Source organism: Lynx rufus, unplaced genomic scaffold, assembly GCF_022079265.1.
Source record: "Lynx rufus isolate CCGP_SWC_20201006 ecotype Redwood Valley unplaced genomic scaffold, mLynRuf1.p SCAF_7, whole genome shotgun sequence".
NCBI classification, from domain to species: domain Eukaryota; kingdom Metazoa; phylum Chordata; class Mammalia; order Carnivora; family Felidae; genus Lynx; species Lynx rufus.
In genome coordinates this window covers 136,333,014-136,349,575 of record NW_025814889.1, presented here as the reverse complement: position 1 = coordinate 136,349,575, position 16,562 = coordinate 136,333,014, and the positions used below count along the sequence as shown (strand labels likewise).

At 56.6% G+C, this 16,562-nt stretch overlaps 1 protein-coding gene across 1 annotated transcript in view; it reads left to right on the top strand.

Annotated features, from left to right (window-relative positions):
* The window catches only part of EFCAB6 (EF-hand calcium binding domain 6), a 221,574-nt gene extending 206,657 nt beyond the window's left edge, over positions 1 to 14,917 (top strand). The window contains exons 26-30 of the mRNA XM_047067112.1: positions 3,906 to 4,139; positions 6,620 to 6,785; positions 8,564 to 8,748; positions 12,563 to 12,712; positions 14,749 to 14,917. Of these exons, the coding sequence (XP_046923068.1) occupies positions 3,906 to 4,139; positions 6,620 to 6,785; positions 8,564 to 8,748; positions 12,563 to 12,712; positions 14,749 to 14,871 (858 nt within the window). The 3' untranslated portion in view covers positions 14,872 to 14,917. The remainder of the gene's footprint in view (positions 1 to 3,905; positions 4,140 to 6,619; positions 6,786 to 8,563; positions 8,749 to 12,562; positions 12,713 to 14,748) is intronic.
* Positions 14,918 to 16,562: the final 1,645 nt, after the last annotated feature.

The window sequence follows — 16,562 nt, the reverse complement described above, 5'->3', positions numbered from 1 at the left end:
TCGGGTGATTGCTGTATCTCTTGGCGATGGGTCAGTTCATCTTTTGTCGATAGGTCTAGATTTCCTTTCTTTATATTGAAAGCCAGACGTCATGTAAAGAAGAGTTGAGACAGAGATATCAATAGTATTTATGCCTGAACGTGGACATACCTCTTCTGGCTGACCGCGAACGGGAGGGCATTCCGGAATCAGTCTGGTCGGCAGTTGAGCTGCGTTCGAGTGTTACCGTTGCTGCCCCCACCCTAGGGGTGTGTGGTGCACAGGTGTCAGACCCTCCAGCAGGGAGAGATGCCAGGACACTGCTGAGTATTCCTCCTGCACGTCCGGGCCACAGGACAGGGCCCCCCGTGCTCAGGGCCAGGCTTACGCAGGGTGGCGCTGTCTAGGCCTTCCTGGTCCAGCCTGGTTTAGGCCAGGGTGGCGCCTTCTCCGCATTCCTGCCCCTCCACACCCCCTTCTGTGGCGGTCAGACTCTGCCCGGTCTCCGTGGTGGGTGGGTCTTGGGCGGGAGAGGAGGTAGCTGACCTCTGACCTTTGCTTGGTAGAGGTACAGATCCTAGGGTCGCTGCCCCTCCTTCAGAAGCACGGGGCTTTTGCCCGCACCCTTCCCCCTGGGGCCGTGGATCTGTGGATCTACCCCTCCTAGAGACACAAGGGTTTGCTTCCTTCCCTCCCCCAGGGGTCCTGGTCTTGAGTGGGTTTGCTACGCCTCCCCCGTGGCTTAAGGCTTTCGCTTCCCGTGAGAGGAGGGTCTGGAGAAGCGTGCGGTGTTGCGAGTCTGTCCCCTCCCGTGCTTTCTCTCTCCGGAGCAGCAGCAGAGGCGGGTGGAGGGGAGCTTGTGAGCGCGAGCGTTCCCTGTCTCTGGGCCTCTCCGTCATCCCAGCCTCACGTGCCGGCACACGCTCGGCCTGGAACGTGCTAGCTGGCTTCTTCCCGAGCGCTGCCAGGCGTGAGAGCTGGCGTGTCTGGCTCTCCTCGGAGACTTGGGGCTCCGTGGCATTCGGTCCCCTCGGCTCCCTGGAACCTCAGCTCTCTGATGGGCTCTAAAACAGCTCTGATTTCGTTTTGTTTTAAGTTTATGTATTTATTTTTTTGAAGGAGAGAGAGAGGTGGGCGGAGAGAGGGAGGGAGAGAATCCCAAGCAGGCTCCACACTGTCAGCGCAGAGCCCGACACGGGGCTCGAACCGACAAACGTGGGATCATGACCTGAGCCGAAACCAAGCGTTGGACGCTTCACCGACTGAGCCACCCGGGCGCCCCGAACCCTTCTGACGGTGTAGATACTCGGCTTTCTCTGGCTGTTAGATGCGAGTGGCGATCTCCGGCAGCTTGCCTCCCTGCAGAAGTGGGGCCCAAAGTCAGAGATCTTTAGGCGTTCGGAAGGTAGTTAACGGCTTCTCTGCATTTGAAGGGGACGTTTCAGGAAGCACGCCTTCCGCCACCGGGACGTGGAAACTCACTCGCTCTCAACTCGCTCACGAACCATCAGAATTTTGCCCGGGTTTCACGCCCAGCTCACGGGTCAGAAGCCCCTTGTGTGGTGCCCTGTTTGCAGGCTTCTTGATGCCTCTCCTGTCCCCCCAGCCCCACCCGCCTCCGTCCCCTGCAGCATCTGTAGGGCTCCATTAGCATTCTGGGGCGCCATCTGTCAGGACTGAGGAGCCACGCGTGGGTTTCCCTTTCCCACCCACCCGCTTCGGTGTCCTCCTGGCCACGTTCATTCTGCCTTCATGGTGAGGCTCCTTTGGCGAAGAGAGGGCTTCCGGGCTCCCTCCTGGACTTCGTTTGCACCAGAAGATTACAGGAGACGCCGTTGCCGTCCTTAGCGGCTTTATAAACGTCCTCACGCCCATGCTTCAGGTTTCCACGGGGTCCATAACACGGGCACCCTTCTTTGTATCTCCCCTTGATAACGTGACCTTCCTCCTCCTTCCTCCCCAACGTGGCTAACATAGGAGTGCGCGAGAGCCCGTGGCGCCCGCTTCCTCTTCCAGGCCGCATCCTGCTCTGCTTCCCGAAAGCCTTTCGTGATGAATGCGATCACGATGTGGCTTACTTAGCACCGTCTGTCCCCTTCATTGTTAAAGGGTCTTGCCGTTGTCTGATCGGTCTTAGGTGAGTTTTTCAGGACTTTCAGCAGCCGAGCAAACGTTTCTAGAGCACCTGCCATGTGCCGGCCCCTTCGGGAGATGTAGGACATTTAAAGATGAATCTCAGACGACCTTCAGAGAGCTGCAGGACCGGGCAGGTTGGCGTCACCTGCAGAGGTGGCTTCAGCACGGGCGGGAAGGTGGAGAAGAGCGCCGGACATCTGCTCCGGGGCGTTGGGAGAACTTTCCTGGAGGGAGACGGGTGGCGAGCCTCCTCCTGACTGGGGGTGATGACCGCCATTGGTGACGGTGAGGTCTGTCTGAGACAGACACGTGGTCACTTTCTCAAGGTCTCTCACTTCCCCTCCACCAGCTGGTTTGACCTCACCGATCAAAATTAAAGCAACGCGCTTCTGCACACGTCACAAATGACGTCGAACCGTCCGTACACGGCACCGTCCGCAACCTGGTTTCGAAGTTGTTCCCGAAGACGTGACCTTTAGGGGACGGTACCAGGGTTCTCTCTGTACCATCCCTGCAACTTCCTGCAAATCTACAATTCTTTTGAAATAAAAAGTTTAAAACGTGAATCAAGAATATTGTCCCAAACTATGGGGCGCCCGGGTGGCTCGGTCACTTGGGCCTCCGACTTGGGCTCAGGTCATGATCTCACGGCTCATGAGTTCGAGCCCCACGTCGGGCTCTGTGCTGACAGCTCGGAGCCTGGAGCCTGTTGCGGATTCTGTGTCTCCCCCTCTCTCCGCCCCTGCCCTGCTCATGCTCTGTCTCTCTCTATCTTTCAATAATGAATAAATGTTAAAAAAAAAAAAAAAAAGAATATTGTCCCAAACTAAACCTTCTTCCCTTCTCAGGGCCTAGAACATTCCTCCTCTCTTCCCCACCCCCCAGTACTTCATTTCCGGAATTTCAAACCCAACCGGTACTGTCTCTCATAATTTGCCTTTTGGAAACCCCAGCGGAGGCCAAGAGCGATGCTGGCCTCCGGTCAAGGTCAGGCCCGAGGGACGGACGGGAAACACCATTCCCCTTGCCCCTAGAGGCCGCTGCTCTCCTGGGTGGGCGCAGGAGGCTGGGACCCCACTGGTTCTGAATCAGTTACCCCTCTTCTCAGCTTCCTGAAAACCCTCAGTCATCCAAAGTGGCTCATTTAGGTTGCTGGAGTCATTTTGCCCCACCGGTGTGGTTCCGACGTGGCCTGTGATGTCAGACGGTACCAGCCCAGAGCCATACCCTTCTCTCTGGTTTCCCAGACACCTCCCTTTCCACCTTGTGAGAGGACAGGGCCGGCCCTTCGGGGACACGCACCTGGCCGTGAACACAGCGGCTGAGGGCCACGGTGCCTGGCCAGCTGTTGGCAGAACTCAGGCGCCCACGAGGAAGAGAAATGAGTCCGGCCGGGCTTCCCCGGGACCAAGGTGGGCCAGGGCCTTGATTTGCATTTTCTCCTAAAGTGTTCTCATAGACTGCCGCTCAGTCTCTGTGACTAATCACAACATTTAATGGCGTTCCACTGCTCACTAAGGGCCCAATTCAATTAAAAAATTGTCCTGTGGAAGCCGTGAATAATCCTCTTGTCTTTGCTTTTCCTCTCTCACGGATGCCTCCATCAAGTGGAGGCTGAGCGGATTTTTTTTCTTTCTCTTTTTCAATTTGTTTTCATTGCCGCAGGCCTCGGCCCCCCTGCCGACGTGAGCGCTGGCCTCCACTGGCTTCTGTCCACTCTCGTGGGCGCTGCGGGCACTCTGCTGGGCTTTTACACTAACCCCTGGGAACGACTTCTGCTTCTTTGCCAGTTTGACAGACTGTGGAGCGAGATGCCGGTCAATGCCAAGGGGAGGCTCAAGTATCTGGACTTCCTGAGCATGTTCAGCTCCGAGAGAGGGGCCACACCGCCAGCCACTGGCAGTTCCACCAAGGCCCAGAAAGGCTGCAGTGCTCCCGAAGTCTCAGAGAGAGGCAGATCCGCAGCTTCATCAACGCCTGCTCCCGACCTCAGAGCAGGGTTGAAAACGCAGAGCCACCCCTCTGTGAGTCCGCGTCTCGCGGCGCCACTGCGCCCCGGGTCCCCAGATCCCCAAACCCCAGTGGTCCTGAGTGGCAGGTGACCGGCAAGGTGCCATAGGGTGAGCCTGGGGCGGGGGCACAGGAGAGGAGCCCAAGGTGGGTCCTTAGCGCTCACCTGCCTGGAGGGGGGAGGGAGGTGTGGGGAAGGACTGGGGGAGGCTTGGGTGGAAGGAAGGCGTGAGGGCTGGAAGGAGGAATAAGGAGGATTCAGGGTAGGAAATGGGTACGGGAGCGGGGACAGAAGACCCTCGATCAGCGAGCTGGGCGTTCATCGGGCAGGAAGGCGGACACCCCATGGTAGGCGTCCGCTTTGTGCGAGGGCCCTACACGCGCCCAACCGCAACGTGTCGTCACCCCCATTTTACGGTTGAAGATACGAGGCTCTAAGAGGTGTCCTCATGTGCTCAGGGTCCCTCAGTCGGACACGGGGAGATCCGGTTTCCAACCCAGGCCTGTCTAACTCTGCGGCTCTGGCCCCGGGCTGAGCCGCCCGGTCTGGGGTGCGGGAAGGGGGCCGGCCTCACTGAGGCGCTCGCCTCATCTGCAAGCCGGAGGGCAGCAGCCCCGAGAAAGGGTGGTTGAGAGGATCCCAACCGTGTGCAGAATTCATCGCACATCTACTCTGTGCTGGGTCTTTTCGAGAGCTGAGAGTGAACAAGCGTCCCTTGCCCTGGCGGAGTTTACATTCTTGTCGGGGATGATGGGCACGTCATGTATTTAGCGAGTTGGAGACACTGAGTAGAGCAGAATGAAGGGGTGGGGTCAGGAGCACCCCAAAGATGTCGGCGTCCTAATATCTAGGACCTGTAATATGTCACCTCACATGGCACGGGGCGGGGATCAAGGCTGCAGGTGGAATTAAAGGTGCTAATCAGCCGACTTAACAAGGGAGGATCCTAAGTGTCCGGGTGGGCCGGAGGCAATCACAAGGACCTGTAAACGGGGGACGCAGAGGCAGAAAGGTCCGTGTCGGAGAGACGCCATTTGAGAAAGTCTCCACTGTTGCTCCCGACTTGGAAGGTGCGGGAAGGGGCCACAGGCTAAGACGTGTGGGCGCCTCTCGATGCCAGAAAAGGTAAGAAACAGATTCTCTCTTAGAGCCTCAGAAAGAACACCGTCCCGCTGACGCCTTGGTTTTAGCTCAGTAGGACCCACCTCAGGCTTCTGGCCTTCAGAACTGTAAGAGAGTAAGTGTGCTGTCTTAAGCCACCGAGTCTAGAACTGTCAGGGAAGCCGCGGAAAACACGCTGGGGCGGTGCGGGGGGGACAGGCGGGCGGTGTGGGGCGACTCTGGCTTTCACTCCAGAGGCTGCAGCCCTTGCAGGTGTTTAAACAGAGGAGTGATGTGGGCTGCAGCGTCTTTAAAAAGCCTCCCGTGGATTCTGTGTGCGGAATAGAGGGTGTGGGTGGAGTGGGGGCTGGAGGGGGGTGGGCAGAAGCGAGCAGGTGGGGAGGAGGCTCCAGTGGTCCAGGGGGAAGGCCCGGTGGCTCTGAGTGAGATGGGCAGTGGGGAGCCGGCGGCCGGCAGTCAGGTAAAGCCAACAGGATTTCCCAGTGGATTCGGTGTGGGGTGGAGAGGGAGAGAGTCCAGGAGAGCCTCTAAGGGTTTGACTTGAACACCTGGGAGAAGGGCGTTACATCAAGCCAGAGGGGGAAGGCTCGGGTGGTACAGAATTTGGGAGAAAGACCAGGAATTCAACGGAGTTTGTTCCTGTATTGGACTTTTTTTTTTTTTAATGTTTATTTTATTTTTGAGAGAGAGAGAAAAAGAGAGAGGACCCGAAGCGGGCTTTGCGCTGACAGCAGACGGTCCGATGCGGGGCTCGAACTCATGACCCGGGCCAAAGTCGGACGCGTAACCAACGGAGCCACCCAGGTGCCCCAAGTTCACTACTCTATTAGATAACGACAGGACGTGTTCACGGGCAATGCCTGGGCTGCATTCAATTCATTCCCCATATTTAAACGGAAAATGCAATAAGATAGGCTTATAGTTGGTCTATGTGATTTCACAATATAGGACATTCTGGAAGGGAGTACAGGATTGGACATCCATGAAAATGACAGGTGACTCCCTGTCTTTGATAAGACTCTTCCTCTGGTGAAAAATATTGTCACACACACACACACACACACACACACACACCCGTAATTAATATAGTTAAATAACATCTCCCTAAACTTGAATCTTGGCTATATGTTTATTTCCAAAACCACGTTGGTTACTGCGTTTCGGCACAAATATGGCCCGCCGATGGAAATGGAAGTTAAATGGCAGAATTACCATCTACGCTTTGCTTTTCCCTTATTTCTGAGCTCATCCTGCCGGTGCGGTTGTGAACCTCAACCCGAGGCCTGTCTGTGACAGCTTGTATTATTTCTTCGTTTTGAATCTCACGCTGCGAGACCCCCTCCTTTTCTCTCTCTCTCTCTCTCTCGCTAGACCCCGGCCAGTGCAAGCACAGCAGACACCCTGCCCCTGCAGAACTGCGAGCCCATAGAGAGCAAGCTCCGGAGGAGAATCCAGGGCTGCTGGCGGGAGTTCCTGAAGGAATGCAAAGAGAAGGACGCGACCAAGCAGGGGGAGATCACCACGGCTGAGTTCCTAGGTACGTTCTCACAACGGGGTCGCCCTGCCGGCACAGATCCACAGGAACGGGCGGGAGCATCTCCCTCGCCGTGGCTACCAAGCACCTCCATAAACGCCAGGCTCGAGGGATAAGAAATAGTTACAAACGGAGAGGGAGGGAGGCAAACCATGAGAGACTCTCAAATACAGAGAACAGACTGAGGGTGGATGGGGGGGTGGGGGAGAGGGGAAAATGGGTGATGGGCATTGAGGAGGGCACTTGTTGGGATGAGCGCTGGGTGTTGTACATAAGCGAGGAATCGGGGGAATCGACCCCGAAAACCAAGAGCACACTGTACACACTGTATGTTAGCCAACTTGACAAGAAATTATATTAAAAAAAAAATGGGTGGCTCAGTCGGTTAAGCTCCCGACTTCGGCTCAGGTCATGATCTCACGGTCCGTGAGTTCGAGCCCCGCGTTGGGCTCTGTGCTGACGGCTCGGAGCCTGGAGCCTGCTTCGGATTCTGCCCCTCTCTCTCTGCCCCTCCCCCGCTCATGTTCTGTCTCTGTCTCTCTCGCTCGCTCTCTCAAAAATAAACGTTAAAAAAAAAGAAAAAGAATTCCTAATGCCTCTCAACCCACTGCAGGGCACGTTCATGCCTGGGTGACCAAGTCAGCAAGCCGTGACTCTCCGCCTTAGGAATCACAGACTTGGTTGTGGTCTCTGTTAACAGACTTGGAGAGCTCCAGGGTGGGACAGGTGGAGGAGGGCGGTGGCCGGGGACATGCAGGCCCATCCACCCCATTGCTTCTGTCCCCACTGATCCAGCTGTCACCACGTGTCACTTCGATGAGCTCTTCAAATTCCATCAGTTGGATTTATACTTGCGCTAATGGTCGCGTCTTGTTTGTGCAACATTTTACACGATCGATCTGGCCTTGTCGCCCCCCTGCTTGGTAGCCCCCTGAAGTCGGACCCCCCTCCTCTGGCCTAATCTTTAGATCCCTTTTTAAGGAAAGTTTTTTCTTGAGAATCTCCGGTATTAATAAATCACTTTTATGACAATCATGGCTTACCAACGTGCAAACGAAACAACGTGTGAACTCTCTCAAGCGAACAGCTCCTACAAAAAGTAGCCACTTCTAAATGAAATACAAAATACGAAACCACTGATAGTCCAACGTTGGTCCGCTGCGTTAATGTGACGTGTTTCACCGACACCAAATCAGCCACGTTGGTTTTAACGCGTGTTTCAATTTCCACTCGTGTTTTAGTTAACTCTCTTGGTTTTGAGACTGATGAACCTTAGCTGGTCCTGCTGGCAGCATGGTTGCTGTGTTTAGTTTTTAACCACGAACCCACTGAAGCCACCAGATCTTACTCTGCTCAGCTTGTCCGACTTGAGTGGTACATCCAAAATTCAATTCTGCAAAAAAAAAAAAAAAAAAACAAAAAAAACATACGTATTAATTCTCAGAAGTTATTCTGTATTTTCCGTGCCCTGCCATTGACCTCCTGCAAGTTGGAACATCAAAGGCATTCTCAGGCCACTCCTGTGGGCTCCCCAGCCCAGCGTCACCCTGCCCGGCGAACGCCGGTGACGCTGCTTCTGCTGTTTCCCCGGTGCCAAGGCAGAGGGACCTCCGTCTGCCCATCACACACAGCAGCAGCGTCACTTGGCTGGAAGGCATCACTTATACAAAGTCTGCCTTTGTAGCAAGGACCCAAGCCGGGGCCTACGGCGAGAATGCGTGCGTGAACAAACGAGTGAGTGAACAGTTTGCCACCAACTGAATTGACGTTTTTGTCTTTAGCTCTCGTGGAGAAGTTCAGTCTGGACATAAGCAAAGAGGAATCGCAGCGGCTCGCCGTGAAGTACGATGTAAAGAACAGCGGGAAATTTGCTTACTGTGACTTCATTCAGAGCTGTGTCCTCCTGCTGAAAGCGAAGGAAACCTCGCTGATGCAGAGAATGAAGATCCAGAACGCAAACAAGATGGTACGTAGACTGACTCTTGGAAAGTGTGGGCGTGGGCCGCCCCTCTGTCTCAATTTGTCGTAAGTCCATAGAAATAGTGGGCGCGGGGCGCCCGGGCGGCTCGGTCGGTTAAGGGTCTGACCCTGGATTTCAGCTCAGGCCATGATCTCCCGGTTCGTGAGCTTGAGCCCCACGTGGGGCTCTGCCCTGACAGCGTGGAGCCTGCTTGTGATTCTCTCTCGCTCCCTCTCTCTGCCACCACCACCCCCCTCGAGATAAATAAACTTAAAAAAAAATTTTTTTTAATGTTTATTTTTGAAAGAGAGAGACAGAGCACGAGCGGGGGAGGGGCAGAAACAGACAGACACACAGAATCCGAAGCAGGTTCCGGGCTCTGAGCTGTCAGCACAGAGCCCGATGTGGGGCTCGAACCCACAAACTGTGAGATCATGACCTGAGCCGAGGTTGGATGCTTAACCGACTGAGCCACCCAGGCGCCCCCCTTTTTTAAAAAAATTTTTTTAATGTTTATTAAACTTTTTAAAAAACTAAAAAAAAAAAAAGAAGAAGAAGAAGAAGAAGAAGAAGAAAGAAAGAAAAGGTGGATGAAGTGGACACACAGGCTCCGGGGGGGCCGCTGGCCAGTGAGGACCCATTTGTCAAATGTCTCCAGTCTCACTGCCACCTCCACGTGGACCCAGAAAATTGGCTGAGATGTTCTTTATACACATACATGTGTATATCGCGTGTGTATGACATAAATGATACATGTATATCACAGGGTATGATATACATGTGTGATATGTATGTATATCACATGATACATGTATGTGCACGTGTGATGTATGTGTATACCACACTTACAGGATATGTGCGTGTGCACGTGTGATGTGTGTGTGTGTGATGCTTATGTGGCCCGTGTTTGCACACGTATAAGGCGTGTGTATATACACTTGTCACGCAATTCGTTGTTGCCCGATCTCCTCCGTTACTTAAAGGCCTGTACAGCACGGGGCACTTTTCAGGTGAGCACCCGACCGCCAGGGTCTGCCTGGCGGGCCCAAAGCCAGCGAGCTGGCAGGTACTTCGGGGAGCTTGTGCCTGGGAGGCAAGAGGTGTAGCTGAAGGTAAGGCCTCCGCCAGGCTTCCAGAACCTTGCAGACAGCTCAGAATTTCCTTTCTTGGAAATAGTTCAGACATTTTTTTTCTCTCCTTCTGGAGCCCCGTACGGGTCTGGAGACCCAAGACTGGGAACCCAAGACTGGATCTCAGGTCCTCAGACTCCCCGGGTGGCTGACGCCTGGTTATGGTGACTCTTCCCCCAGCACCTGGAGACATCTGTATGGCGGACAGTCAGGGACAGCACGGCTGTTCATACGAGGCACAGGGAACAGTAATCAGTCAGTTAACGGAAAAGGCGAAGCCGGGGGCGGGGGCGGGGGGGGGTCATAGCAAAGTGAAACATTTTTAACGGACACATCAAAGTGTATTCATTCATCAACCATCTGAAGCAGGCCAGACCCTTTCCTCCGGGTGCACGGTGGTAGAGGTTGGAGACTCATCATCTTTCTGTATAAACTGCACCCACGATGCACTGACTGTGGTTTTCTTTCTTTCTCTTTCTTTCTTTCTTTCTTTCTTTCTTTCTTTCTTTCTTTTAAGAGGAATGGGAACCTAAAGATGCTTAAATAGCAGCTGGAGGATTTTTACCATTGTTCTCAATGATTTGGACCCACACACAGTCCAGCCAGTGTTTGCCCAGACTCGCCTCTCTCCAGTCTTTCCAAACTATGAAGGAAAAAAACAAACAAACCACTTTTTCCTGCTCATATTCCATCATCTGTAACAGTGAATTCCATTCTGTCGAATTAAAGAACAAGTCGAGTACAGCTGGCATTGTCCATCTGGGGAACCAACAGTGGCTCCCAGGCCCCTGAGGGCTCAGCGGCGGGGACCAGGGTGTGGGGCAGACCCGGCCAGCCCCAGCCGGTCCCCGCCCGTGCCTGGCAGCCACAGGGTCATGACGGGTCAGCCCAGCAAACAGTGGATCCCTTGCAGAAAATTTCTAGGCAGCTAAATTTGTAGGTAGTTTTGTGCAAGATCAGGTCCCATCCGAGTGGAATTTCCACTTTAGACAAGCACGAGCTAGCATCAAAGGCTTTGGCCGAGTTACGGAAGAAAAACTTAAAGTTGAGACACTTGTTGCTCTAAACTCAGTTTCTCTGTGAGCAGAGGGCCACCTTCCTTAGATCTTCATGGGACCCAGGAGCACAGGTGGGGAACGATGGAGGCCACACAGCCTGCCAGGCCCCCCGCCAGCTCTGGCCTTCCTCTGCCTCTCTGGGCCTCAGTTTCCCCTTCTGGAAACGAGGGGGCGATCCGCTGGGTTCTGAGGCCTGCGAAGGGTGAGCCCTTCCAAGCCCTGCCCCATACAGAGACTGTGAGGCTTCCAGACCCTCCACCCATCCACACCGAGGTGCCGGGAACTCGTAAGACTGTCAGACTGAGATTGTATTCAGTGAGGTGATAGGTGCTCCAGTCCAGCCCCACTGGGAGCCGGGCCCCTGGGCAGAGGTCCCGGCACACGCCCTGTGTGCTCTATCCCGCCCCCCAGCTCTGGTGTTCACACCCCGACAGACGACGGCTGCCACTCAGAAAGGGTCCTGCCTTCCATCCCGTCCCACTCTGCGTTGTGAGTGACGGCAGGAGACTTCTCCCCAGCGGCCTTTCCGAGGAAAGAGCGGGGCCAGCCCCGCCTGGCCCTGGTGACTTGTTCCAGGCCCGTCCCCTCTGCAGGCCGCCAAGGCCCCCACCACACGAGTAAGGCGCCCAGGCCAGCAGAGACGCCCCCCTGGGGAGGCCACCTGGGACTCTGCTTTGCGGCCACGCTGGAGCTGGGGGCAGAGGCCTTCCAGAGCGATTGGTTGTGCTGTGCGAGGACGGGAAGAGGCTCTCTCAGATGGCGCATGGGTGTGGGAGGAGCCGACACAGAATCCTTGCTTTTTCCAGTGCAGATCAGCAGATTGGGTAAATTGGCAGCTAATTGAAGCTATAGGGTATCTGGTGAGTTTCCATCCTAGGTGCTAAAGGATGTAAAAATCGAAAGCAATTCAACTTTGCGCTAATTGGTTTTATGTAGTGCCGCGTTAAAATTAAACTTTCCCAAAATGTGTTAACACGTTATTGCCTATGGTTCACCTCTGATATTCAGACACGCGTTAGGGTTAAATCATGCTAAAATATCTTGTTTTCTATCTAATAGCACCTAAATGAAATAATCACAGGGTAGTGTGCTGTCTAATTACAAGATATAATTACAACCTTGGAATTTTTGAAAAAACTCTGTTCATTATGATAAACCTACTAGGAGACCCAGTCTGAAATCTCTTTTTCCTTCAAACTGTTTTAAAACCGGCCGGCTATCTCTGTCTGGCCCTCTCTCTCCTCCTTCACCTGGGAGGAACGGAGCCCAGATCGGTCCTGAACCTGCCACTTCACGTCCCCAAGCCTCCCGTTTCCCAGTCCAGGAGATGACGGGGGTCAAGGGAGTGACCTTCCTCCCAGGTTGGAGGGGCCAGGGGAGGCGGGGGCTGCCTTGTACCAACAGCAGGGTTAGCGATCTACCATTATCCTCGTGAGTCCGGCCGGCAGGCCCCATTCTACAGGGGAGTGGGCCGGGGGGAGCCCAAGGCAGGGGTGAGCAGGGGCAAAAGCAGGGCTAAGGCCCGGGAGGGGAGCGCGCGGCCGCCGGGCTGTGCCTGTCTGCCCCATGCTGCCCATTCGAAAGCTCCTTTCTCACCACCTCTCGGGTTTTGTGGGGGTTTTTCTCCCCCAGAAAGAAGCTGGTGCTGAGACTTCTTCCTTTTACTCGGCTTTACTGCGGATTCAGCCCCAAATTGTGCACTGCTGGAGGCCGATGCGACGCACCTTCAAAGCCTACGATGAGGGCGGGACGGGGCTCTTGAGCGTGGCTGATTTCCGGAAGGTGAGCTCAGCTGTTGGGCGCCTGCGGCGTCCCAACGGGGAGCGGCGGCCAGAAGACCTCAAAAGAGGACCCCTCACTTCCTTGGGACCCCAAGTTATCGAGGGCTACGTCCACCTGCCCCGCACCTGCAGACCCCAGGTTCTCCTCCCTGAAGGTTTCTAGAACCCCGTGGGGACATGACCTGAGGGCTCAGGTCACCACCACAGGTGCCAGTGCTCCTTGGAGCCCAGACTGGCTGCATAAGACCCACAGAGCAGGTGGCCACATCAAGGAGCTAAACAAAGCAGGGTCCCCGCTGTGGCCACCGAGGCAGCCGGTCACTCGCTCCTCTCTGCCTCTTGCCCCCCGTGTGCTGCTGGCCACCCCCCACAGCAGCCGGCCGGTCCAGCAAATAATTGAGGTCCAGACATTAGATTCAAAATCACATATTACAGTCAGAAAAGAACAGTCACAACGTCAGACAGACACGAAGGGTTATGACCTTGAAATGCACTTACAAAAAAATTGTCCCTTAGTTTCATCTCTGCTTCGACTAAACAAAAAAAGTAAAACCCTCTTGTTTTCAGCCGGGAAGATGAGTAGCACGGGGTGGGCGGGCAGGGCTGCAGGAAGGAGGAGGGCCGGTCCCCGCAGCCCTCGGGGACACCTGCCCTCAGGGCTCCCCCCCCCCCCCCCCCCGCCGTGACTTTCCAGTTCACACTGTGTCTTGTCTTTGGGCTCAAGTCAGCTCTCAGCCCCGGGGTCCCCTTCAGCCTCCAGCAAAGAGGAAGGAGGCACCGGGGGTGGGCGGCAGAGGGAGGGGGGCACTAGAGGGGCAGCCGGGCCTCAGCAGAGCCTGAGCCAGAGGCCAGCTGGGTGCCGAGGACCCTCCTCAGACACCCAGGCTCAGCTTCCTCGTCTGCTGCCAGCCCTCAGCCCCACAGATGGGGCCCGTCGCCCGCTGTCCGGAGGAACCCCGGGACCTTCCGGCCCCACGTTCTAGTCCCCTCTTAGAAACAAATCACAACACAAAGCATCGGTAGGAAATTAAGTTGCAACTTAGTCTCCGCTTTTACTTCCGGCGGGGGAACGCATGTAAGGGATCTGTCTCAGCTGCGGGTAACAGCGGGGACCCGGCGGCTGAAAGTCCGTTTCCCTCTCATTTGAAACAAGTCACGAGCTAGGAAGCCAGAGCCAGCCCGGGGACAGCCACTGGGGCCTTCATTTTTTTTACTCTGCCACCCTCAGCACCTGGCTTCCGTCCACGAAGTCGCCTCATGGTCTCTGGTGGCTGCTGGGGCTCTAGCATCGCCTCCATATTCCCGGCCGCAGAGAAAAGGAGGAGAGGAGAAGGGGAAGGGCCTCCGCTCTAGAGGAGGCTTCCCAGAAGTCCCACATCACATTCCCGCTTAGGTGTCACTGGCCAGGACGTACCTAGCCCCAAAAGAGGCCGAGAAGTGTTGCCTTTTAGCTGGAGACACAGGGGTCTGCTCACTGAGGAGGAAGGGGCAGTTGCTGTCGGGTGGGCAGCTAGCTGTGCCGGGGGCTGTGGCGCTGCGGGATCCGCCACGCCCCGCGCCCTGCACCTGCAGCCCTGCCCTCCTCCCCAACCCTGGTTAAGGCCCTGTGGCCAGGTCTCCCTTCCAGCCCTCTCTACTCTCCGTCCAGGCCTTGTCTGAACGCATGGACCAGCCTCGCTACCCTGCAGGGAGGCAACGGTTATCAACCTGTTCCGGGAGGGCTGGGGGCGGGGGGGCTGGGGGCGGGGGGAACCAGTACCTTCCCCTGTTCTGGAAGTCTTCCATTGTCACACCCACTGGCCCTTGGGAGGGTGAGGGCCTAGGCGAGAGGAGGTGGGAGGGAAGGAGGGAAGAGTCAGGGGAGAGGGAAGGAGAGGGAGGGGGATGTGCACCGAGGGAGAGGACTGCTTGGGGCAACTTTGGAGGTGGGCCTTTCAGGGTCCGAGGAGGAGAGGCGGGTGGGTCCCAGCCCCTTCCTGGCTGCCCGCCCCCTCGAGTGTCACCGACACCAGCGGGGGCTGCTCTCCTCTCCGACAGGTCCTGAGACAGCACAGCATCAACCTCTCGGAGGAGGAGTTCTTCCACATCCTGGAGTATTATGACAAGACACTGTCTTCCAAAATCTCCTACAATGACTTCCTGCGGGCCTTCCTCCAGTAGGCGGCCGATGGGTGCCTCCAGTGCAGACGGGTGGGGACCACGCGGCCTGTCCCTAAGACGAATGAGATCACAGAATCGGGGGCGGGGGGGGGGGGCTCCAGAAACACACGCAGCCCCGTGTCTTTCCCGGCGGTTAAGGCTTTGCGCTGCCCCACGGCCATAGCTTCAGCCACAGCTCCGCCCCACGGAGCCACGGGACCCTTCACTCAGTTGGAGCAAATAAAATGTTAGTCTTTGCAGAAATGATTCGTAAGACTTCAAAAGAACCACCAATGATACAATGCTCAGAAACTTAGATTTCTGGAGGTTTCATTCATGACAGCCTGCATGGTTGCCTAGGGGAGACCAGAGGCCTTCCTGCCTCCCGGATTGGATCTGTGTCTCTGCTGGGCTTGTCTGCATGGCTGTCGCTCTGTCCCTAGGGACGCGGGCGCCAGCCTGACTTCACGGTGGGGCAGCCCACATCTAAGGCCTCGTCCCTGTTCAGCCTTTCCAGGGCCCCGCCCAGCAGGCAGCTGATTAGAAGCACCCACCGGTGACCTTTTGGGGAGGGACCCTTCCTCAGACATGACGGGTCTGACAAGCCAAGAGAACTTTCCAATCCCCGCGACCCTTACCACCTTTTCTGAAGCAAATGGAAGAGAGACGTAGAGTTTGCTGCCTTCTGGAAGGTTCTAGAAGGAACTGGGAGGAGGTGCCCCCGAGTCGTGTGGCCACTGGCCATCAGGGAGGGGTGGGAGCAAGGAGTCCCCTCTGTCACCCCACCCCAGGTGGCCCCGGAGGAGAAGCAGCGCCAGAACCTCAGGTCCGAGACCCCTCCCCACCGGGGGCCCACGGAGGCAGCAGCTCGAAGTACGCAGAATTTCGAGGGGGGGCGGGCCTCGGCCTCCCCGCTGGAGGCCAGTGAGGTGTGGGGAGAAGAGCTACGCCCACCACAGGCCCTCTTTCCGCGAGGGTGTTCTGCGGACACCTTGGTCTCCCCGTGTGCTGGGTCCCAGCCTCAGCTCGGCCAGGACCCCCAGGCCCAGAGGGGTGAGCTCGCGCTGGAGGCTGCCCCGTCAGCCCGGAGCCAGGAGGAGGACCCCTCTGCCGGATGCTCGCCTTGGGGGTGGTCACGGGCCCCGGAGCGCCGGCCCAGCTCCGGCCCCGCCTCGGGTGGCCCCGGACCCCCAGGCTGGAACCGGAGGCGGGGAGGATCCTCTCTCGGCTCCACTGCGTTTGGTTTTTCTCGCTAATCCACCTAAACTGGTGCAGCTGTGGAAATTCGCTCTTGGCCAGACTCTGTGGGTCCGAGGGCCTCACCAAGATGGGGCCTGAAGAAACACGCAGGACTTAGTTTCCTTGTGAGGGAGGCCCAGCCACCAGGAGGGCGGCTTCGCAGGGCCCTGGCCAGCGGCCTTGATTCTCCTCCCTTTCCTGTGGCCTTCACCCAGTTCTCGGGAAGTAGGGGCCAGCGCTTACTGTCCCGGGGGCACTCCGACCCCCTGGCCGCACCCCCTGGCAAGATGGGGTCCCACCCCCCCCCCCGGAGATATGGCAACACCGAGGCCGGTGCCGAGAGAGGCAGGGAGGCCCCCGTGGCAGGCGAAGGCAGTGGCAGGTTGGCCCTGGGGAGACTTCCCCGGCCCGGCAAGGGGGCATCGAGGGTGAGGCTACGGGGGCTCTGGCCAGGGCAGGGGATGCCCCAAGAT